This window comes from Lissotriton vulgaris, chromosome 4_1 (genome assembly GCF_964263255.1).
Source record: "Lissotriton vulgaris chromosome 4_1, aLisVul1.2, whole genome shotgun sequence".
Classification (NCBI taxonomy): domain Eukaryota; kingdom Metazoa; phylum Chordata; class Amphibia; order Caudata; family Salamandridae; genus Lissotriton; species Lissotriton vulgaris.
The window spans coordinates 1,217,615,301-1,217,639,986 of NC_141691.1; the positions used below are offsets into that span (position 1 = coordinate 1,217,615,301).

Genomic DNA, 24,686 nt, shown 5'->3' on the forward strand with positions numbered 1-24,686 from the left:
GTTTTGTTTCCTAACATTCATCTTCCTGCAAAAAGTCATAAGGAACAGACTGCTCTGGAATGGATTTCTCACTTCAGCAGTGTATGCATCAGGCCAGCAGCAATATAGTCTGAGTGTTCTGTGCAGCCTCACTCATATTGGTGCTGCCCCACTTCAAGCTTGACACCACCGCCTCAGTAGTGTATGCTCCCTAGAATGGTGCACTAATTCCAGAGCCTTCTGATAAGGTCTGTCCAGGCTGAGCTCATTAGCAGCCATCGTGTTTCAATGGCAGTTCATCGCTTCTTTATGGTAGAGAGTTTGCAACCCAATCAGAAACCGTCGGCCCAGGTACACTAGCGAATCCAATGTTGGTAGCTATCTCCTCATTTTGAAGGCAGCAGGTTCCAGCTCTCCGGTGCCTGCAGACATTGCTTCCTTTTTAGGTTGCTGTGACAGGTCGGGCATGGCTGACACTGGGTGGGACCCCCAGGGGCACTGAGGAAATGCGCCCCCTCCTCTATTGCAGCAGGCTCTGGGGCTTGCGGAACAAGGGCAGGATGTATGTGATCCGGAAGGAAGACTGAGGTACCATTGTGATGTGAGGACGTAGATGAGGAACGAGTTGGACAGGGACATGGAGAAGAGCAACCGGAAGTAGCTGAGTTAGAGACCGTGGCCAGCGTGGCTAGGACCCCAGGGTCAGATGCATCAGGTGGAGGCTAGGAGAAGCGATTCCTATGAACCGACGATATCTTCAGGTACCCGGGGAAAGGCGAGAAGGACGATGCAGCCGAGAACCTGCAAAAGAGTTGCGGCTTCAGGCAAGTGACCCATGAGGGGGCACGCTCTTTTGCATGGTGGTTGAAAACACGGACACACTTGGTAGCAGTATAACAATCTCTTGGCATGCACTGCAGCCAAGTCTGAGAGATCTTTCAGGACCGTTTTATTTTCTACATTTTGACTGACGTAATTAGACTTTCCCTTTTGGGCACAAAGTTGTTTAAAAATCCTCATCCGTGAGGGAAACTGCTATGAACATCACAGGCCTGAGGTATGTGGGTCACTGCTGAACGGAGCAGGTGCACCATCCATCTCTGCCGCCCCTCCCACCCCGACCCGCCATCCAGAGAGGTGAGCTACCCACAAGCTCAGCCTCCTCACAACCCCCCACCCTCGGTCCAACTGAGACGAGACCCTCAGCCCGAGCCTATACTCCCCCTACCCAGGAGCCCCCCCAGAAACAATCTGGGCAGCCCCTCCCCCATTAACCATCCTGACCGGACCCCACTCCTCCCCTCTCCAGGTATTGATACCCCCGCCTCTCTCCCTCCACCCTCGGATAACTTAACGCATCACCTCAACCTACTGGAATCCCAGCTCGAAATCTTAACACGAGGCTTGAACGAACCCCTTTCCACCCTGGCCACAATCCGAAAACCCACTCAACACTCTGCCACCCCGCCAATCACCTCCCAGCCAAGAAGGAGTAAGATAACACCCCCATGGGGACAACATACCCCCCTCAGTTCTCGACCCTTGACCAACATTTCGGGGAATGAGACCCATTCAGACAGACCCAGAAGGGCAAAACTATCAGTCTCCTCCCAGGAGGCGACACTTCTAGCCGCATCCGATGTCCCACAAGGGAACTCCTCCACCAAATCCTTACTTCCCGTCTCAACCTATGATCCACCTTGGAACTCCTCCCCCAAAGCTAAGATCCAAGTAATCACGGGAGTCAGAAGGGAATATCCCCTGCCAAGAGCCCCAAGAGCCCCAGCTCACCTAACCTCCCTACCCAGAGCCCAACCCTCAAAGATCAAGAACGAAGAAGGTCCTCCCATCCAATGCATGCTCATAAACTGTAGATCGGCCCATAAGCATGCATCAGAACTAGCAGAAGCCATCCTCACCCATGACTTAGACATAGCCTTCATCACGGAGACCTGGGTAAACAATCTCTCCTACCCTATTATGGACATGTTGATACCTCCCGGATTCAATTTGATCAACAAAGATAGACAAGCTCATAAGGGCGGGGGCATAGCAATTATTCACAAGAGTAACATCTCCATCACGGAAATGACCTCTTGCGAGTACAGCTCCTTTGAATGCCTCTCAGTCAACATCAAGACAGAAGCCAAAAGACCATTACTCTGACACCTCCTATACCACCCACCAGGCAACTCCAAGGATTTGGGGGAATACCTTTCCGACCTGATTGCCCACTGTGCACTAAGCAACTCTAACAACATAATTCTTGGCGACCTCAATCGCAGATGGAATGAAAGTCAAAACCCGCTCATTCAATCCTTAAATAGCCTCCTGCTGGAAAACAATCTAACCCAACACTGCTCAGAAGAAACACACCATAGAGGAGCAACCCTGGATGCAATCATTTTCGAAAACAAAGCAATCTCCATTGACCACATCATTCCCGTCGACTGGTCAGACCTCCACATCATTCTCTTTCACATCGACCAAATGGTCCAAACTCAACCCCCTACTCAGGTCCCCCCCAAATGGGTCAGGAACACAGCTCAGATCCCCCGGTCTGACCCTGAAGAACGAAGTAGCTCGCTCCTTCCCAGCACGACTGATCACCTCTCAACTACTGAACTCACCTCCCTCTACAACATCAATTTGACGCTCACCCTGCCCCCCTGAAACAAAAAAAAAACAAGACCATCCCTTCCAGATCATGATTCTCCACTGACATTAATGAAGAAAGAAGGCAGCTCAGAGCCTTAGAAAGAACCTGGAGGAACAATTCCTCCTCCCTCCATCGCGACCAACTTAATGAAGCCTGCAGGAATTACAAAAAGCACATTAAGAACAAAAAGTCAGGTTTCTTCTGTTCCGTGCTAAACACCACAAAAAACCGTCCTAAAGAACTCTTCAATATCATCAGGAATCAAACATCCAAGCCTTCGACTTCCTCAATACTGGCATCCAAAGAACAATGCGACAACTTCGCCGTCTTCTTCAATGACAAAATCGACAAGATTGACCTCTCACTTGGCGTGGATCTCCCCCCCGCCACAGAGAGCAAGGCGTATGAAACTAAGGATGGTGCAGCCGTGAACTCTTCAAAACAATGGTCCTCCTTCATCCCTATTCAGGAAGCGTAAATAGTCTATCTAATCTCCACGGCTAACCCGTCTTCCCATGCTCAAGACCAACTGCCCCCACGTATGGTCAAGGACCTGAAGCACACCCTAGCCCCGAATTGCCGCAAAATCATTAACAGCTCTCTGAGCTCTGGAATTGTACCAGACTGTCCCAAAGTTGGCCAAGTCACACCTCTACTGAAAAAACCAGGACTGGACACAGAAGATATGAACAACTTTAGACCTGTATCGAACTTACCCCTTCTGTCCAAAATCCTGGAAAGATGTGTACTCCCTCAGCTGACTCATCACCTGGATAACATCAATCTCCTAGATTCCCATCAATCTGGCTTCAGAAAAGGCTGCAGCACAGAAACAGCAATCATCAATGTCCTAGACAATCTCCACAAGTCACTGGATTCGGATCAATGCTGCCTTCTCATCCTCCTAGACTTATCGGCCGCGTTCGATACAGTCGATCACTCTCTGCTCCTTAAGGTCCTCCAAGAAAGAGCCGGTCTTGAAGAGACAGTCCTCCACTGGTTCTCCGTCCTTCACAACCGCTCACAAAGAATAAAAATCTAAAACTTTGAGTCCGACCTCCAGCCAGTTAATGGAGGTGTCCCCCAAGGGTCAGTGCTCTCCCCCCAGCTTTTCAATATCTAAATGGAACAACTCACCACACTGCTCAGGAACTCCAACATACCTTTCAACCTATTTACAGATGATACGCAACTTTATCTGTAAACCACCTCCGTCAACGACATCCGAAGATTAAATACCATGCTCAGGGATGTGCAACACTGGCTCACAATCAACCACCTGAAACTCAACCAAGAGAAAACTGAAGTACTCCTCATCTCCAACAGACGAAAACCCCCAAATTGAAGAATGGCTGAAAGCCATCGATGTCCTCAATGGTACCCTCACCCCAGCAGACTCAGTAAGGTTTTACCCTAGACCCTAAACTGAACTTGAAAAAACACATTTTGAGATCCGCCAAAGTGCCTTTCTCAACCTGAAACTACTATATAAAATAAAACACTTCCTTCCTCCTAAAGATCTCCAACAAGCCACCAAAGCATTGGTACTCTCCAGAATCGACTATGGGATCGCAGCTCTGACCGGAACAGCAAAATCTCACCCAGCACCCCTAAAAACAAGCTTCAATGCTGCAGCAAGAATGGTTACAGGAACTAAGAAATTCGACCACATCTCTCCTGCACTCTGGGAACTTAAATGGCTTCCAGCGGATCTTCGAACCAGCTTTAGAACAGTTTACCTCACGCATAAAGCCCTACACACTGGCAAACCGGAATACTTAGCCACTAAACTCAAAGGAGCTGGCCAGTCCAGGAACCTTAGGAGATCCAACACTCTATTGCTCATCCCCCTGAAAACTCGCAAGCAAAAACCCGCAGCCAAATCTTTCGCTGGTAACGCCCCTAAAATCTGGAACTCCACCCCCCCCCCCCCATCAGAACGATCCCTTCATTCCCTAAATTCAAGAACCTGCTCAAAGTCCTCTTCCTTGACCACTCTTGAGCGAAACGATAAATTTCAAGGTTGCTCCTGTCACGGCTCTCCATCTTTCCATATTCTCTTGACGGTAAACTTTGAATTGGACCCAGAAAACCTCTCGGTCTCTCCGACTTGGCTAAGTATAGAATCGGGTTAGACGCTCGTCCAGAAGGATCGTCACCCTACCCACTCCACGCTTGCCCGCGCTCCTATCTGAACTATACACGGCTCGATCCTCCATGGACTATCATAATATCTGTACCGCATAACTGCATCTGACTCTACATGTTGTTAAGCGCTCTGATACCCTCGGGTCCAGCTAGCGCTATATAAAACTCCTAAAATAAAAATAAAATACAAAAATACTTTCCCCACCATTGATGCAAAGGCGAGTTATGAGATGTATCAGAGTTGCCTTCAAGAGGTGAAGTTGTAGCAGTGACAAACACTTTGTGGTGACATTGGTGAAGTTTTTTTACTGTGTCTGTCAGATATCCATAGCATCAACTTCTTTTTGCCTGAGGGCGCTATTCAACCATTAAGAGAGGACCAAGGAGAAGACCTCAAGAAATCTCGGTCAACAGAGGAAGGTTCGGACGGAGGATTGGGCAAACACAGCTTGCCCACTTTCATTTGTCAAGTATTTGTTAATAAAAAACCTAAAAATCAACCGTTTGGTGTGGGTCGTGTCTTGGCGTCCTGTAACAGCTGCAATACAGATTAAGTTACCATTAATACACAAATGTGATGGTACTTATACTGCTTGAAAAATTATTTACTTCCCCTTCCAAGTAAATCTACTATTAATGCACACTTTCCTTGCAGACTTGATGAGAGGATCTCAAAGGACGTCCATGTTGAATGTGTAGATAAACAATCTTTGCCTGGTGCAGTGTCCTTACAATGTTGTCCTCTTATTTTAGGATAGCCACACTTTTTGAATGAAGTTTATATGATTTTTTACAATGAACAAGTTAAGCTACTGCAAATTATTTGTATAGGATGTAAATCAATAAACTGTCCCGTACAAGTGTTGCCGCACTCTCAGTTTTTCAAAATGTGTACACTGACAAAGCATTGTTGTACGAAACAAAAAATACCATACCATGTCAGGAACCCAAAGAGCACTGAGCACAGCACTATTATGCTTGCAATAAAGTCATCCACTTTGCCTTCATATTTTAGCACTAGGCCGAAGTTAATGAAGCTGGCGATGAAGGTCCACGTTGCATAAGTTGCCAGTCCATTATGCACCTAAGGAGAAAAATATGCATGTGATTATCATATCTCAGACAGTTTACAAAACTTCAACCGATCTGGTGTTATTCTACCCAAGGGCAATTTATCGAGAGCCAGCAGAGGAATTCCTTTAGTTGTGAATCCACCTATATGCCAGCTTAGTGGAAGTGCCATAACTTACCTTGTGACCAACGGGTTTCACCTACTGTCCCACTCAAATCCTCTCAGCAGCCTCATATATGATGTTTGGGCGTTAGGGGCCCTGAAACGGATAGAAACTCGAGGAAGCAAACATGGCTTTTAACAGCCATTTATTTTCATTCCTGCTTCAGCCTTCATACCCCAGACTCTAAATCTACCCAGGGAAGTGCCAGGGACACTAAAGGGCAAACCAGGCGTGGGTGTTGCTGCCCCTGGCAACCCCTGTATTGATATCCATACAATATCACCCACAGTGCCTCAGAATCAGAAAGCAACCGCAAACAAGACTAAATTATCAGGTTCAGTGTGCATTGGTCACGGAGACAGTCGCGTAGAAGTAGAAGAACTTGGCTGAATTTGGAAGTAATAACCCCACTCCCAGCTACCCTCTCCCACACGGACTAGTAAGTGGGATCATAATTTCATCCCTGCGAGTGTCAGTCAATCAACTGTTTCACAAGACGCTAATTTCCAAATGTTTCTTTCTGCTCTTGTTGTCATGACGATTTTCTAATATTATCACCTTGTCCACCTGTCAGACATAGGCACATTGGGGCAGATTTATGAGGCCCTTGCGCCACGTTTACGCCGCTGTTGCGTCACGCAAGGCGGCGTAAACGTAGCGCATCCCTATGAACGATTTACAACGTGACGCATCTAGGCAGATGCGTCACGTTGTAAAGCCCTGCGCCGCTTGTGGGCGTTCCGGCGCAGGGTGGGCGTTCCGGGGCAGGTGCGCCTCGCAAAAGTGGCTGAGTGAAATCTATGAGATTTCACTCAGTCACTTTTCAGCCAATGCTGCATCAAAAGCCTGCGCCTGCTTGAAGCAGGCGTAGGTCTTGACGCAGCATTGTTAAAATGGGGCACCCCCGAGCCTTGCTGGAGCTGCGTCGCGCTTGCGACGCAACTCCAGCAATGCGACACATTTCCGGCACAGATGCGTCACGCATCTGTGCCGTTTTTGCACCATGGTGCGCCGCATTATAAATGCGGCGCACCATGGCTGGCGGAGCTGTGGCGCACTGTGGCGCATGTTAACTGGTGCATCCCTGGGGATGTGCCAGTTAACATAAATCTGCCCCATTATATTTAGAGTAGGCTTAGAAAGTGGCGACAGTACACTGGTAGGTAAAAATGAGTCTTTATTCAGCTCTCTACTATCTCCTTCTGAAGTTAAGGCTCATCACACAAAGCTACATTCTAATATATCAATGGAAATGGAAACAAGGGACAGGTTGGAGTGTACAAAGGTATGATAGGAAACCCCAAAGGGAAGGACAAAGAAAATAAACAGGGAGAATGGATATGCAATAACAAGGAAGCTAAAGATATGAAATATTCATTAGTGAATGGTCAAAGTTGGAACAGCTTGATAGTGTGTCAAGTGGGCCGAGATGCCTAAACTACTGGAGACACCATTGAAGGTCTCACTGACGCCACAACCTCAGTTGCTCTAAATGATCCCAGCATGGAGGCATCAGTGCCGTCATGGATTTTCCAAAAAGGGTCATTAAAGCGCCTCTAAGGGAATATTGGCCCCCACCAAAAGCAGTGTTTCTTTTAAGGGGATAAATACTTTTTCTGATGAGTAACTTCATCAAGGACATTCGTCATCTCAGAAATAAAGTCTCCTGTAATGTTCTTGGACAGCAGAGCTCTTGGAATCCCCCCAAAAAGAACCAGATAACTACCATTTTGAACAAAGGCTACAAAAACCTCTTTCAGACCCAGATAGATGGCCCACCTGCCAAATCAGCGTGGATCATGGCCTTCGACCCCTGGAGGAAGACCGCCTGACAAATTTAGAGATCACTGCCAGAATAGCTGAGCTTCACAGAGCTGGCACCATTTTTCAAGTGCCCACTCAGCAAAGTTTTTTCTTCAATGGAACTAACAATGAGAGCCCTGTGCGGGAAGCTTTCTCCATGCAACTGGGGCCATTGCATGATATTCAATACCCAGTACCACCATGTAATGTGTGGTGGTCCTTGCCTAGAAGCTCCAGTGATAGTCACCCCACCTTAATTTGAACTGCATGACTATCGCTGTAGCCTGATAGGCCTGTGGTAGATGGGCCATCAGGTCAGAGGTTTCAGACAGCAAAGCCTGGTGAAGTTCTGCTGTTGGAAACCCTGTGTTTTCTTGGACTCTGAGCTGTGCTGGGAAACTGTGAATTTGGCAGGTCAAAAATGACACTGCTTTAGAACGGTGCTCCGGCAAACTCTATATGACCCACAAAGGATAGACAAAGTTATTCTCTGCTTGAGTCTCAGTTTCCATATAGCAGTGATTCACAAGAATGGAAAACACACTAAGTAAAGCATCAACAATTGGTTATATCAATGTGCAGGCCTGGAGAAATTAAAGCAGGTTTGGTGGGCTCCCTGGCTGCACGTTTACCTCGGTCCATCATTTGTTCACACATAATGTTTCCCCCTAAGTAGGATGGGTATGCCCAGACGTGAGTCCCTTGGTTGCAGTGCCACTGGATTCAAGCTAGCCTGACTGATGAGAGGTGATACCGTGAAACCGGTCCCAGAAAGCTTGTTTCCGGTCTAGGAAGATCCTTGCTTGGCAGTTCGGGCTGGACTGTTCCCATGAGGCACAGGGTCAAGACTGATTGCATATGACTGGGTCTGAACTGGGGTGGCTAAGTGAGCTAAAGAATGATGGATTTAATCCAGGACTGTGACTGGGGTGAATGTTTTTTTTGTTCAGCATTCCGTCCATCCTTTGTTTATGCTGTAGATTTCACCTGGAAAGCACCAATCTCTGGATGCTATTCCCCCTTTTCAGGGCAAAATTCTGAATAACTGCTATTTATCATACTCAATGAATTCAGAAATTCGTTGTGTCAAATTTTATCGGATATGATAAATATTTCACCACATGCCAATTGTGCAATTAAGGCCACAAAACGAAACTTCGACAGATGCCATGATTTTAGAGAAGAGCGCAATTATACTTTTAATTAAATCATAATTAAAAATAAAGTTTGGTCAAGTAGTTTACCTTTGCAGTTTCGAAGAGTAGTGATTTGAGGAAAAAAAAATAATAATTTATATATATGTTCCTACAAGCTTTATTACTGACAGAAGATTATCCTGTTAAAAGTGAACTTAGTTCTATCAGGAGGTTTCACCTAAAAAAAAATACCGTTCTGGGACTTCCGCCTTCACAATTTTATTTTTCGAATCTTCACAAATTTTCCTGATCTTCATGACACTTACGAAGCTTTTGAAATCACTTTATGAACTTTTTGGAAGAAAGCCTTTGCAACTACGCACAACCCTCTCATAAATATGATATCAGGGGTAAGCTCTCAATTGACAAAAGAATAACAGATTTGCCGTGATATAGTGTTTCTTTTCAACAAAGGTCGCCTTTGAGCATCTCACAGCATCTGCCTTGTAATTGTGGGTGACAGCTAAGTGGAAGGCATTGTTGGGATGAAAGACACCTGCAGGTCTTTGTGACTCGGTACTCTAATGCCATTGAATATTGTTGGACATCTGAGCATCCTAAGTACAGCCATATTGATGTGGGTGGCTAGCGTCAACTCATCCCAGACTATTTATGGACTGGCAATGGCAACAGTATAATCAATAATTGGGAAAAGGCCTTTTCAGCTCTACCACTATGTAGGAAAGGCCTACTAGCTCCCTATAACTAGGATATCTGGCCTTCATCAATTCTGAAATTTGAGTGGAGTTCGAATACATATATATCCATGTTGATGGGTGTGTGTCATTTATATCTTTATCCCTGGTGTGCCACAAGTTGGTGGACTGCAAATGTAAGGCTTCTCAGGGTCCACGAAGGACAACAGAGCCTGTGCATACACAATCTCTTGAACCCGTCCCCGAAACAACTGTCTCAGAGGGTGGTGGATGGAAATCTACATGCCCCTTGAAGTATCTGCTGATCCCCTGCAAAGGTGAAAAGGTCGTATCCCTCATTTCCTGCTTGAGATCAACATTTCTGTAACTGGTTGTCATTCTTCTAGAACCAAATCAGACTCAGGATAGACAGCCAAGCTGAAGGGCCTGTGCGGAAGCTAATGTCAAGCCCATGCCTGCCCAGAATTGAAGGGGACCCTCAAGACTGAAAATTGAAGATCACCTGACTTGGCCAGGTCTGTCCATCAGGGAATCATAAGTACTGAGTGCAGCACCCAGTAGAGGCTTTAATTGATCCGCTTAACATCCAAGGATGCACAGTAGTGTAGGAGAGAAGGACATGGAAGATCCAGGATTAGAGCCTCTATGATTATAACTGTCCCTCTTCATACTGACGAGAATTGTCAACTCCGTAGTACCTTTATTCTGTGCCTGTTATGAGTGTCTCCATACCTGTAGGTGGGTCAGTTCCGAAACAAACACGCTTCCTTTATTGTCTTTCTGTTTTTTCATCTATCGTAGTTGCCTTCTTGTTTTTTCAGCTTAGTTCTGTCTTGCTTTACTATTCTCCACAGGTCCCCTCTGAATTTAGTGTGGTTTTTTTTCTTCTTAGAGTGTATATTTGGGGGGTTTCTTTATAATGGGCTCAATTCATGCATGCTGTGAGTAAGGCAGGTGGCCTTAGGTGATGATTTGTGGAACCTTCACAATGCAACTTATTGCGCCCATCACCTTTTTATCTGTACAAATTGGGATCTGTGCACAAAGGCATTTTGGAGTATGTCGAAATGTATTGCTGTAGAACTCTTTTAAGTACTATTACATACATTTGTGATTTGTCCTGGAAACTTCCACCTCCTTATTAATAAAACTGCAAACAGGGAACGGTCTATTCTATTTGCACTAATTCAGAGGTCTTCAATCTGTGGGGCGCGACCCCCAGGGGGGTCGTGGAGTCCTGGGAAGGGGGTCGCAGATTCTGTTGGAGCGTGCAGCAGTTCCTGGCGTCAGGCTGATTGAGGCCGGGTGATCACGGTGGAGGCCTAATTCACGCCTCATTAACAAGTAAAGGTCTTCTGAAGACCTGTGAAGTACTCGGGTGTGCCTTTCTGTGTGTCCCGAAGCTGTTTCAGCCGGGCTCACTTACACGTGCTGGGGAGGGGGGGGGGGTGTCTGGGGGAGGAGGCTGTAGCCCTTTGAGTTCAATCAATGGACTTAGCTGTGGGGTTTATTTTTATTTTTAACGTTTTATATAGCGCTAGCTTAACCCGTAGGTATCAGAGCGCTTTACAAACACACATAGCAAACAGCAGAAGGACATTACAGTCATTGGTTCAAGTCCCACATACCTGGCGCCTGTGCAGGAGAAATGTGCCTGAAACTGTTCTTCACCGTGAGGTGTTTATACAGCCTGTCTGCCCCCCCCCTTCCCCCCCAAGCAGGGAAGCACAGAGATGCCCTCCCATGAGAGAGGAAGAAGGAAGAAGACACAGAGAGATACTGACCCCACCCCCATGAGAGAGGCACAGAAAAGGTGGGTGGATGAAGGATGAATGTATGTGTGGATGGAAGGATGAAGGGTGGGTGGATGGATGGATGGATGGAAGGAAGGATGAAGGATGGATGGGTGGATGTAAGGATGAATAGATGGATGTGTGAAAAGGTGGGTGGATGAATGATGAGTGGATGGATGTAAAGATGAAAGGGTAGATGGATGGATGAAGGATGAATGGATGGATGTGTGAAAAGGTGGGTGGATGAATGATGAGTGGTTGGATGTAAAGATGAAAGGGTGGATGGATGGATGAAGGATGGATGGATGTGTGAAAAGGTGGGTGGATGGATGGATGAAAGGGTGGGTGGGTGAATGATGAGTGGATGGATGTAAAGATGAAAGGGTGGATGGATGGATGAAGGGTGGATGGATGTGTGAAAAGGTGGGTGGATGGATGGATGAAAGGGTGGGTGGATGAATGATGAGTGGATGGATGTAAATATGAAAGGGTGGGTGGATGGATGGATGAAAGGGTGGATGGATGAAGGATGTATGTATGGATGGGTGTGTGAAAAGGTAGGGGATGAATGATGGGTGGATGGGGGTGGATGGATGGATGGATGGATGAAAGGGTAGGTGGATGGATGAAGGATGGATGGATGAAAGGGTGGGTGGATGAATGATGAGTGGATGGATGTAAAGATGAAAGGGTGGATGGATGGATGAAGGATGGATGGATGTGTGAAAAGGTGGGTGGATGGATGGATGAAAGGGTGGATGGATGAAGGATGTATGTATGGATGGATGTGTGAAAAGGTGGGGGATGAATGATGGGTGGATGGATGGATGGATGGATGAAAGGGTAGGTGGATGGATGAAGGATGGATGGATGGATGAAAGGGTGGATGGATGAAGGATGTATGTATGGATGGAAGGACAAAAAGGTAGATGGATGAAGGATGGATGTATGGGTGGATAAAAGGTTGCATGGATGAATGATGGATGCATGGATGGATGTGTGAAAAGGTGGGGGGATGAATGATGGGTGGATGGATGAAATGGTGGGTGGATGAAGGATGGATGTATGGATGAAAGGGTGGATGGATGTATGGATGGAGTAATGAAAGGGTGGATGGATGAAGGATGGATAGGTGAAATGGTGGATGTATGGATGGAAGGATGAAAGGGTGGATGGATGAAGGATGGATGTATGGATGGATGGGTAAAAGGTTGCATGGATGAATGATGGATGGATGGATGGATGTGTGAAAAGGTGGGTGGATGAATAGATGGGTGGATAGGTAAAGGATGGACGTATGGATGGAAGGATGAAAGGGTGGATGGATGTGTGAAAGTGTGGGTGGATGAATGATGGATGGATGGATGTGATGAGGTCTAACAGGCGCATTTATGGTTGTCGATAGTTGTTGATGATGAGGAGTACCAGTTTCTAGAATCTTTTGTCGTAAGGGGGTCCTTACGCCTAAAAAGGTTTTACAAGGGGGTCTCGGCATCAAAAAGTTTGAAGACCTCTGCACTAATTGCACATGATTATTACTTGAATATTCCGATTGTAGATTATTTGGAGACTAATTCAAGAATGCATGTGCCAGTATGTAAATTAGTTTTATAGGAGTACTATTTGCATTCTCTAAAATGCCTTTGCGAGCGGCCCCTGTGACTTCAGTTAAGTTATTTATATGCTGATCTGCACATCCCAAAAATGTATTTTCTCTGATGTCAATGTTGTGAGTAAGCTTTATTCTTTCATGCCAATAGCCTTGCTCTTTAACCATAGACATAACTAATTCTACTGTTGTTTTTAACATAAAAAACAGTGAATCTTAAATAATCAATGAGATTTATGTTCCATATACAAAGAATTATTTGTGTTTCTTTACAGATATTCGCAATTTCCAATTTTTTGCAAAAAGGCAGGTGTATTCTTGATATATGACCGTGATCTTCATTCAAACATTTTCAAAGTGATCTACATTATTACCTACTGTTTGGTGCATTGAATCCGATTCAGAAAATCCGCAATTTCTCCTTATGTAGATTTGTTTGAACTATAGGTAACATGTAGACTTTCAGAGAGAGGGTGTCCTGACTAACGTATGTTCAAGTTTCCTCTGTTATCGATTCATTATTAAGCACCTTTATAAGCATTTCATTCAAATTTGCATAGATTTCCAGCATATGTTTTTTGCTCAATTGCAAATAAAGGGCCCGATGTAGGTAAATCTACATTTACCACTTCATAAATACCGAATCATACCGTATCAGTATTTATGAAGTGGTAAATTAGAGGGGGGAGATGTAGGTATTTCAGATTCGGTAAATACCGAATCTGTAAGATTCGGTATTTACCGATTCTGTAAATACCGATTCGGTATCCCCCATTGCTTCCTATGGGCCTTGAAGCCCATAGGAATCAATGGGCATTACCGAATCGGTAATTACCGATTCGGTAATTACCGATTTGTGCAAGGGTACAGGGGGTGTCACTTTGACACCCTCCAGCACCCCAAAAAAAGGCATGTGAGCCATGTGGCACACAGACATGCCCTAAGGGCATGTCTGTCTGTCACATGGCATAGGTGGGCATGCACACATGTGCATGCACACCTGGATTCGGTATTTTAACACCCAATTGGATTGGGTGTTAAAATACCGAATCTGAAGGGCCTGTGGGACTGAAAGTAGTCCCACCTACATCCCAAATGTAAAAAATCGGTAAAATTACCGATTCGGTATTTTTGCGATTCGGTAATTTTACCGAATCGGTAAAATACCGATTCGGACAAAAAAAGGTCCCCTACATCCCAGTAGGCCAAATACCGGTCGGAAACGGCCGAAATCGGCCGTTTCCGACCGGTATTTGGTACCTACATCGGGCCCAAAATCTTTTGGGCCACATGTCTGACTGTTTTTAGCGATTGCAACCAGAGATTCAGGCCGTTTGCCATTGCTAAAAAGTGTTGTAGCATGTATCGACCCTATTTTGCGAATCAGTAAACTGCTACTCACTTGCAAAATAGGGTTTGCGAGTCACTATTAGGAAAAGGCGTGCCAAGGGCGTCTCTTTCTAATAGAAAGTCGCAGAAGTATGTGTGAGAAGTTGGCCTGGAATATGATGTTGACTATTCTAGTGAACACCTTGCACCAGTCCAAACAACCCTTATGGTGATGGTTGTAAAGTCAACCTTATAGACCAGCTATCCTAGAGGTAGCGTGGACAGAACAGTCCTAGGCTAAAAGACTCTTGAGGGCATGTAAAGCCAGCTGATTTACCATATGTAACCCCTTGAATATCAAATGAAAGGACACCACACAGGATATATATAAAATATATATGTATTTATTCACTAACACACTCCTCTGAACTCTTTATGAGATCAGAGGCAAAAGCACATAACAAGTTACACTTAGAAATACTTTAAATAACACAATTTACAGTTAGGCCCTAGGGGCACGTAAAACCATATACTAAGTAAGTGGTATAGGAACCACGACTTGGGAAAGGAAGAGGCCTTGGGCCTAGAGAATCACTGCGGCTACACTAGCTGACCCTTAGGTTAGGAGTAGGAGGCCCACAGGCGGCGCGTGCAGTGTCAGTACACTCACGCGAGAGTCAATAGAAAGTCAATGGGAACTTAGAAGGTAATTAAATGAAGATTTAGGACACTTCCGGTCTAGCTAGAAGGAAACAACTAAAAACCTAGACACTTGGATAGTCAAAACCCTTGAGAGCACCAAAGTACTCGTGTTACCTCACCCACAGGAAGCAAGTGCATAGGTGTGAAGATGTGTCGGGTATCACCGTTGAAGTCTATGGAGCCTGTGAAGAAAGATGCTGCAGGCGACCAGGAGGAAGATGTCCGGGTGGATCCAAGGGTGGATCGGAGTTGAAGAAGACCTGAAAGCAGAGGGGACAGAGTCTAGGTCACTAGCCAGTGACCGGGTGGAACCAGGAAGGAACCAGACGTCGTCGAGGAGCAATCAAGTGCTGGGGTGAAGCTTGTCGTTGCAGCCACGCGGACCAGGAGGCGTTGAGGACAACCAGGTGCTGGAGAGGAGCTGTCCCACAAAGGTTCTCGCAGATGGAGGGATCGGCTTCAAGATCAGAGTCAACAAGCCTAAGCAAACTTAACCCACGCAGCATACACAAAAAGGCTTCTGGTGCAGACCAGGAGGGTCTGAGGTACTTCACCTTTTCAGGAAAGCAAGGGCCAGTCTGGAGTCTGGAGCAACCAGACCAGCGATAGAGTTTCAAAAGGATCGTCACCAGCGGGCTACTAGCCAACCGGCCAGCAACTGGACAACGCATCGAGCAGAACACAAGCAGAAGGGCCCCACGCAGATCTCGTGGAGTGTGGAGGGCTGGTCTTCGGTGCAGGTGGAGCTCGGTGTCGGGGTGTCTCAGTCCCCAGTGCACAGCTTCGAGGAGGCCTCAGGAGCTGCGCTGTTAGCAAGTTGAAGACTTTCCAAGTTGCCTGCTTCCACGGGTTCTGACGCCTTCCACGGGGCTCAGCTGTGCTGGAGTCGTGCAGTGGGGTCAGAGAGGTCCGGGAGTTGAGGTCTTGTCAGGCTCTGTGCTCGAGTTCCGACGGGAACGGGGACAAAGCAAGCCGTCGAGTTGCTGGATGGTGCCTGGTTGCTCAGGGTGGTCAGTCCTTGGTCGCAAGCGAGATTCTTCAGTCTTCAGCTCAGGTGAATGTCAAAGGTTCCAGAGTTTTGGTTCAAATCGATTCCAGGATTAATCTAAAGTCTCCTGGGTCAGCTCCTACCTTTATACAACTAAAGGGGGCTGGTTTGGTCACTAGGTCCCTCCTATGGGTGGGACCAGGAAGGGGGGTGGTTACACCCCCTTTCATTTGTGCAGTTTCGCGCCAGAACTGGGGCTGGAGTGCCCCAGCAACCGGTTTGAACTGCGGTATGCATGGAGCACCTAGAGGGCTCCAGGCAGTGTCTAATTCAATTCAGCCCTCCCTGTCCCAATACACATCCTCCTGTCTGGGGTGGTGCTCGCACCTCCCCAAGCAGGAAACCTATTGTCCAAACATCCGTGACTGGAAGGACTCCCAGCGGATGTATGTTGTTACTACGCATGCTTTTACAATGCATGCCTTTACCACGCAGGTTTTACAACGAAAGTCGTTACAACGACTTGCGTTGGGGGGCGCTGGATAGTGAATAGTTTAATTTACTATTCCAACTCCAGTCACCGTGGATAGTAGGAAAGGTTTTGGATAGTAAATTAAACTATTCCCTATCCTACAGCGCCCCCCAGCGCAAGTTGTTGTAATGACTTGCGTTGTAAAAGTTGCGTGGTAAAGGTACTGCGTGGTAAAAGTTGCATTGTAAATGCTGTTCCCCCTCCCAGCAGCAGGAGGTCAGACTTGTTTCTGTGGCAGCAGCATCCATTTTGTGATGCTGGGGCTCTGGTTAACTTTAACCAGGTACAGTAGTTTCAACATGTCTTCTCCCTCTAGAAGGGTGGAATGCTACCCCCGTCACCAGAATTGGCGAGGGAGTAGTATTCCAAAGAGTATGACACCTTACACAACATGTTTTGATAAAGCCAAACCAAAGTTAGCATTAACCGCAAGGATTATAATGCACTTAAGAGTATATGGTATGGCAATATCATAGACAGCTACAAGGACATGGTTCCGAAAGCTGCAGACAGGCTCAGCTCATGCTAGAGCACCATCTCACACATAACCAAGAACTCTGCCTCCAGGATTGTTAAGGCCTGCCATAGGAGTGACTTATAAGTTACTATGTGTCTATATATAAGGAAGGTATAGGAATACTATACCTAAGCAAGGGGTGGTTACACAACCTTGCCCCAGCTGAGTGATCAGCCAGTTGTGTCAATTTAGGTGGCCAGCCAGGGGTGGCATAATATATGCTGCAGCCCCTGTTAGGCCTTGGGTGCACCTATGCCCTGGGTACCTATGGTACACTATACAGGGACTCGCAAGGGTGACCCAATATCTAATTTGGTATGTACCTACAGTACATGGAGTCCATTTTACAGAGAGAGCAGATAGCCTGGGGTCCTGAATAGCAGGCTCCCAGGCCAACTAAGTCGGAAACCAGCTAAACACTAGGCAAAAAGTTGGGGGCAACCATAGTCAGGTATCCACCTACCTACATTATGTACGATTGTTTTGTGACCAGAATGCGATCGCAAAACAATCACAGTTTACCGCCTACTTCAAGTAGGTGGTAAGACAGTTGCATATGGGAAGGAGTTCCCAGTGGACGCCTTTCCCTATGTTATTGGCCGCAAAAGCATTTTTTGAGAGCAGGCAGTGTTCCCATGGACCACTGACTTCTCTTAAAATAATGAAACTGAAACGTTTCATTTTTGTTCTTGAAATGCATTCCGTTTTCCTTTAAGGAGAATGTGCTGAATTTAAAAAAAATGTTGTTTATTTAAAAAGCAAACACAGACATGGGGGTCTGCTGTCCCCGGAAGACCCCATCCCTCTGTTATTGCCCATTCCCAATGGTTTGCAAAGTGCAACTTGCCTCATGAATATTAATGAAGCAGGTCATTAGCGACCCCCTTGGGAATCGCGAAATGTGTCTGAGACACATTAGTATATTTCCTTTTGGGACTTGAAAGGAAAGGAAATGGTCGTACATGTGGCCCTGAGTTTGGTAAATGATTATTCACTACCTTGTAAAATTCCATGCCCTTAACGTTCACATAGGCATTGGAATAATTTTCTATTTTGTAGTAAGCTCCTGTTCCTTACACGGAGCATATGTTTCACTCCTTTCATTAGTAATGATTCAGATGCATCCAGAATGGTATGACTTACTGATGCTATGAAATTTGAAATGTATTTTGAAAACTATATATTTTTTGTTTCTTTATTTGTAACTACATTTTTTTTTACGAGTTCCAGTGTCCAGGGAATTTCTGTCTCAAGATGTTTGGTTGTGTAAGTTCGCACAAACCAAATTCTCATTTGTAAAAAACCCTCTTTTCCAGTCTTTCTGGAAATATTTGTGAAGAGCCTCTTATCTGGCTCAGCAGTGTTCTTGTTAGTCCCTGCAACGTGCCTCTTACATACCATGGGGCAGATTTATGTTAACTGGCGCATCCCCAGGGATGCGCCAGTTAACGTGCGCCACAGTGCACCACAGCTTCGCTACCCATGGTGCGCCGCATTTATGATGCGGCGCACCATGGTGCAAAAACGGCACAGATGCGTGACGCATCTGTGCCAGAAATGTGGCGCATTGCTGGAGTTGCGTCGCAAGCGCAACGCAGCTCCAGCAAGGCTCGGGGGTACACCATGTGCACAATGCTGCGTCAAGACCTACGCCTGCTTCAAGCAGGCGCAGGGTTGTGACGCAGCATTGCCCTGAAAGTGACTGAGTGAAATCTCATAGATTTCACTCAGCCACTTTCAGGAGGCGTTCCTGCGCAGGAACGCCTCCTTATGGCGCAGTGCTTTACAATGTGACGCATCTCCTAGATGCGTGGCGTTGTAAATAGGGCGCATTGTTTGCGCCGCAGTTGCGTCAAATAAAGTGACGCAATTTCAGCGCAAAGAGGCGCAATGGCCTCATAAATCTGCCCCAATGTGCTTATTAATTGGTCCTATCTGTCTGTAGGAATTGTTACGCCCACCTTTATCAGATGAATATATTTCAATGATTAGGTTTTCTTTAGATGGTTTGCTTGGAAATTTGAAGCTTCCTTTTTTGCCCTTGTTTATACTTCGCCATATTTCTAGTTAATGGTATATCCTTTGTATTTAAACAGGTTTTGATTTTGCATTTCTTTAGTATATCCGCAGTCGGTTTATTAATTTCTCTTGGCAAGTCGTACAATGCTGATTCGTCCATTTTTTAATATAATTTACATTTCATTTCTTTGTTATGTGATGTCCCTTGAAAGGTCATCCACAATTTGGGAAATCATATCTAGAAAATACTTTTTTCAAAATGTTGTACAATTTCTAAAGATTGTTTTTGTTTTCTTTGCAAAGTTTAGGTTTCAAAGCTATTGCAATCCTCTGGCCTTTGTTATATTAAATTAGGCCCTAATTTTGGGGATTTTGGCGTAGAGTAGTGCAGCAAGGCACCTTGCTGACCTGCCCTATGCCAAAGTGAAAGGGTAGGACTGCACTGTATGTGTACAATATGGTGCATTCCTGTCCTTTCTCCGTTTCAGCAGACAAGCCCCAACCTAGGCACCATTGCACCATGGTGCAAGGATGCCTCTGTTGCATGCAGACTTGATTTTGTGCAGGAAGGGGCACCTTCATGAACAAAGACAATCCTAGGAGGTGTTTTCCTCTGTCTATGTGTGCTGCAGAATGCAGCACCCATTGAAGAGGAAAAACGAGGAGAAATAAACACATGTCTGCTCGTTACGCCTCACCTCGGGAGGCATATGCATTTGGCACTTCCCTAGGTTTACATGATTTTGTAAATCTGGGGCAGCATCAAAATCCATGGGTGTTACGTGGTAAAACCCACTTAAAAGCCCATGGTACGCCTCCCAGGCACAGAATAAGGCAACGTAACAATTTGCGCTGCGTTGTCATACTCAAGATTTATGAGGCCACTCAAAGTCACGGAGGGTGGCTTTGTGTGGTTTCATATACTGGATTGAAAGCCATGTGTCATGCATGAGCTACTTTACATGGTGCAAAAGTGACGCAGGGCTCTCATAAATAGGCCACTTAATGTACTGCTGTGAAGTCTTGGATCAATCGCTCTTCCACGTTAACATTCAAGATGTCCCACAATTAATTTAGGATAACAACAAATGTGATTTGTGATTATTTTAATATACACAAATTGGACTAAAAAATAGTGTGAGGGGTTACTGTGTAAGGGAGTTGCTACAGTGCGTAACGTGGCATTCAAATGGATCAATGACTAGCCAGAAATACTCTGGGCATGCCTTTGAGAATGCCACCATCTGTACAAAGGGCCAAAATGGTGTGGCACTAGCCTTAGAGATTTGAGCAAAAGTGCATTCCAGGATCAGACTAAATCTGTTTACCTACTGTGAACTTTCTTCCTTTATATACTGGCAATAAAGCACCACATTTTGATTCTCCATTGGTTCATGGTGGTTCTTCTATGATGCAAAGTGTCATGCACGTTCAATATCAGGGCGGAAAACCCTATACAAACTCCCACAAAGCTACTTATATTGACCCCTATTCATATCCCTTTCACAATCAGTGACATACCTAGACTTTTTGCCGCCTGTGGCAGTCCCTGCATTTGCTTCCCAGCAGCCGCATGTATGAGCAGGGGGTGGTGCTGGTATTTCCCACGACAGTACCACATGTAAGAGCGGGGGGTCTTGGGGATCCTGCAACAGCCACCGCCCTCAAAACTTGTGCCACCCGGGGTGGACAGCACCCCCCTTGCTAGGACACTATTCACATCCTACATCACCCTCTACTTGACGGATCAATCACCTGCAGTGAAGCCAGAGAAGAGGAACTCCTGTTCACTTATTTGCTTTCCCTTCAGCGCCCAACTCTTACTTCATAAGTTTTGGCCGGTAAATCCCAACATGCTTAGTGCTGTTAGCTAAAAAAACAGGGCTGGCTGATTGGCAAGTAGTAGGCATGAAGGGGCAAAGCAAATGCATCACTGGGCTAACTTTGTAAATACGCTGTGTACTACTTCAATGTTGATCTATACATCACTTTCCATAACTCAAATCACTTCACCTTTTATACATCAACAAGCATTGAGACATGATGCAAGGGCACCACTATTTTGTAGAAGGGAAGGAAGTGATAAAGAAGAAAGTTTGGACCGTCACTTCCGAATCCACACGCACTCTCCTTCATACACCAGGGCAACTCATCAGATGTCAAAACATAATAAACGTACTCTTGCTCCACTGTTTGATCAACTTTTTAAAATGCATACTAGACTCACCATAATCCTGGTGCACCATAGATCTACTGGAGAGTTCACGCTCAACCAGGCGCCATGTTTGAAACAGTTGTTGTAGGATATGGCCATCATTGCGAAACAAGTGATTGGAATTAGAGCTATAAAAACCAGTGCTGGTATAAGGAACCTATAAAGGGGAGAAATAAAGAGATAATTATGTTTATGAATTTCAGAATATAATTTTAAATATTCTATGTTTGCCAATGTTGGAGATACATGTTCAGACATTTTTGACAGTGTTTTATCTGCTGCAAGAGCATTTATTGACTGAAGTATGAGTTGAGGTTACAAGTGGTTTTCTTCCGTTTTGTGAAAAAAATAAACCCACCTTCCCTAGGATGGTCCATCATCAACACAGCATACATAATATATAGGTATCACAATGGTCTACCTTGCCACCAAAAACCCATTGAGGAAGACAATTTGACACCCAACAGTGTGTGAACATTTGTGGATTATTTCTGATAATATGTTTAGTTTGGAGGATCATGGTAATGAGACTGTAAAGGTGGACTACTTCCATTAAATGTGTAATAATTATCTATCTATTTCAGATGAAGGGTCAGTAAACCATTCTGGCAAGAGCAATAAGGCTTGATTTAGAAACAATTTTTAATCACTCCTTCCTCTTCCTTCTTACTCATTGAGGTTGCAGAAAGAAGTTGATACTTGGGGCCAGATGTACAACCGTTTTTTGCGGTCGCAAAGGGGAATTCTGCCCGATGCGACCGCAAAAAAGTTCTGCCCAATGTACTAACCCTATTTTGCAAGTCGCTAACCTATTAGCGACTCGCAAAATATGGTTACTGACTCGATATTAGGAAGGGGCATCGCAAGGGCGTCCCTTGCTAATAGTGACATCAAATGGCATGTACCATTGTTTTAAACTCACAGTTTACCACCCTTTTCGAATGGTTGGTAAACCATTCGCAAATGAGACGGGGTCCCCACAGATGCAAAAATCTTTTTTAAGAGTACTGCCTGCCCTTAAAAAATGAAACTGAAAAGTATCATTTTCTTTTAAATGCATCCTGTTTTCCTTTAAGGAAAAAGGGATGCATTTAGAAAAAAACTGCTTTGTTTAAAAAGCAATCCCTGTGAATATGAGCCATTCCCAATGGGCTTGCAAATTGCGACAGCCTCATGAATATTAATGAAACATGAAAGTTGCGACCCCATTGGGAATCGCGAACAGTGTCTGAGACACTGTTGTACATTCATTTTGACGCAATTTGCGACTCGCAGAAATGAATGGTGGTACATCTGGCCCTTGGTTTTGACCTTATGCACAAAGAAAGACCACAGCAGTATATCACTAATAGAACTCAAACTATAACAAGGGACAAATATTATTGGGGTATATGCATATCCCTCCAAAAAGGAAAATTTGAGCCACAGCTAAACTGTTTACAAAGGAAGAGTTTCTACCCTTTGTTTATGCTGCAAGCATACTTGGTAAAACCACATCTTCAACTGGAAACTCCTCATACATAGCTAATAAGTCCTTTTTCTTGCCCGTTGGTGTGATATGGCAGCACCTACAGGGCGATTTGTAAACTTTGGCTGTACTTTTCCTTGTGAAGTGCCAGCTCCAATACCTTTCTTGCTGCATAACGTTTATTAGCAGAGTATCCAAAATCCTGAACTGTTCAATCAGGAGAATGACGAATGAGGTATCCTTCATGATATTGATGCACAATTATCCCTCGATAACGATTAATGACCACTAAGAGGAGTGATACTGTGCTTTAAAAGGAAATTTAGAAGTGCAGGTATTCACTCTTTGAAGAACCTGATAGCTCGGCCTGAAGCGTCCAGGAAAGGCTGAACAGACAGGAAGCGTGGCACTTTCAGAGACACTATTACAGGGTATCCTCAGGAAGTAATCAGCCCTTCCAGTTTAATAAGGGCACTCCTGGAAGATTTGTAGGTAGATGGTATTATCTTCTCATAACTTAAATTCACTTCCCTTTACACTGTCAAGAAGTGCTTAACGTGGGTACCTGTGATCTGAAAAAAACTATTAGAAATGAGTCCTGGAGTATGATTAGTTCACCTGGGAAGACAACTGTAGCAAATGGCTAACTTTTACGTAGCATAGCTCCAGATGTTTGCCCTAAATCTGCTTGCTTACTGTACAACATTTTACACATTCTCCTTGTTAAAAAGGGATAAAGGGCCTGTGCTCCTATTTTCAACATGATGAAATTGGTGTACCCCTAAGTGGCATATTTAACTTACTTATAAGTCCTTAGTATATGGTACAAAGTGTCCCCAGGGCGTCTAAGTTAAATAACACTAGTGAACTGCAGCACCACTTGTGCCAGCCATCAGAGTCACAGTTCAAAATATGGCTTCAGGTCTACCATTGTGGCCTGACTAAAGCAGCTAGTAAGTAAATTTATTTGATCAAAAAAGAAATTGATCATTTACAGAAATAAAAAACATCATAATACAATATAAAAATAGTTGAGTAAAATTGGGTAAAAACATCATATTCAATAGCAGCAATTACAATTAAAAATATGTATCACATACTCTCAGATCAGGGTAAGTTAAAAAAGCAGTAGTAACAGTTCATTTCAATCAATACTACTTTGCATGTGCTAGGGTTAAATTGATAAAAGCTTCAAACTTATTCGCCACTCATACAAGAGATACCTAGTTAGTGCAAATACAAGCCACCTGGTATTATCAGATGTACATATCCTAATGGCATCAGAGGGGCGAATACAAGATAAAATGCGGCACACAGGGAAGATCCATTTTTTCCGATGATCATTATATGCAGGACAGAAATAGAGAAAGTGTTCTATAGTCTCTGATTTATCCAGACACACAGGGCATATAGGTGAAACAAGTGTGTTGTCCCAAGAACTTCTTCTAGTGTGTAATGGTATAGTCCCATATCTGAACTGCAAATATAAAGCTCTAGCCTGAAGCTGCTCAATGTCATCTAAAAACTGTTCAAAGGCAAGCTCGCATTTAAAATTAAGAAATTTATTGTAAGCGAGCCGTTGGTATTTTTTATCAAAAATTCACGGTCCATAAAAGCCCAGAACTTTTTTTTAAAAATCGGAAAAGTCGCCTTCTGGATAGACCCTGGATAGACCCTGGATCATCCCATAAGTAACTCATACTTAGCTTAGTAAACCAGTCCCTCAGTTGTTTGAACCATTTAATGTGCCCCGTTTTTTTGTGTAAATGAAGAAGTTCGCCCTTAGCACATCTTAGTGGTACCTTAGTGCTGCTCACCCAAATTCTTAACCAAAAGGT

The 24,686-nt window shown here is 44.9% G+C and overlaps 1 protein-coding gene across 1 annotated transcript in view; it reads right to left on the minus strand.

Moving 5' to 3' along the window:
* LOC147723071 (uncharacterized) overlaps positions 1-24,686 on the minus strand; it is a 170,525-nt gene that overhangs the window by 55,173 nt on the left and 90,666 nt on the right. Inside the window, exons 4-5 of the mRNA XM_086965432.1 lie at positions 21,393-21,537; positions 5,722-5,870 (exon numbers count right to left, since the gene is read on the minus strand). Coding sequence (XP_086821558.1) covers positions 5,722-5,870; positions 21,393-21,537 — 294 coding nt within the window. The remainder of the gene's footprint in view (positions 1-5,721; positions 5,871-21,392; positions 21,538-24,686) is intronic.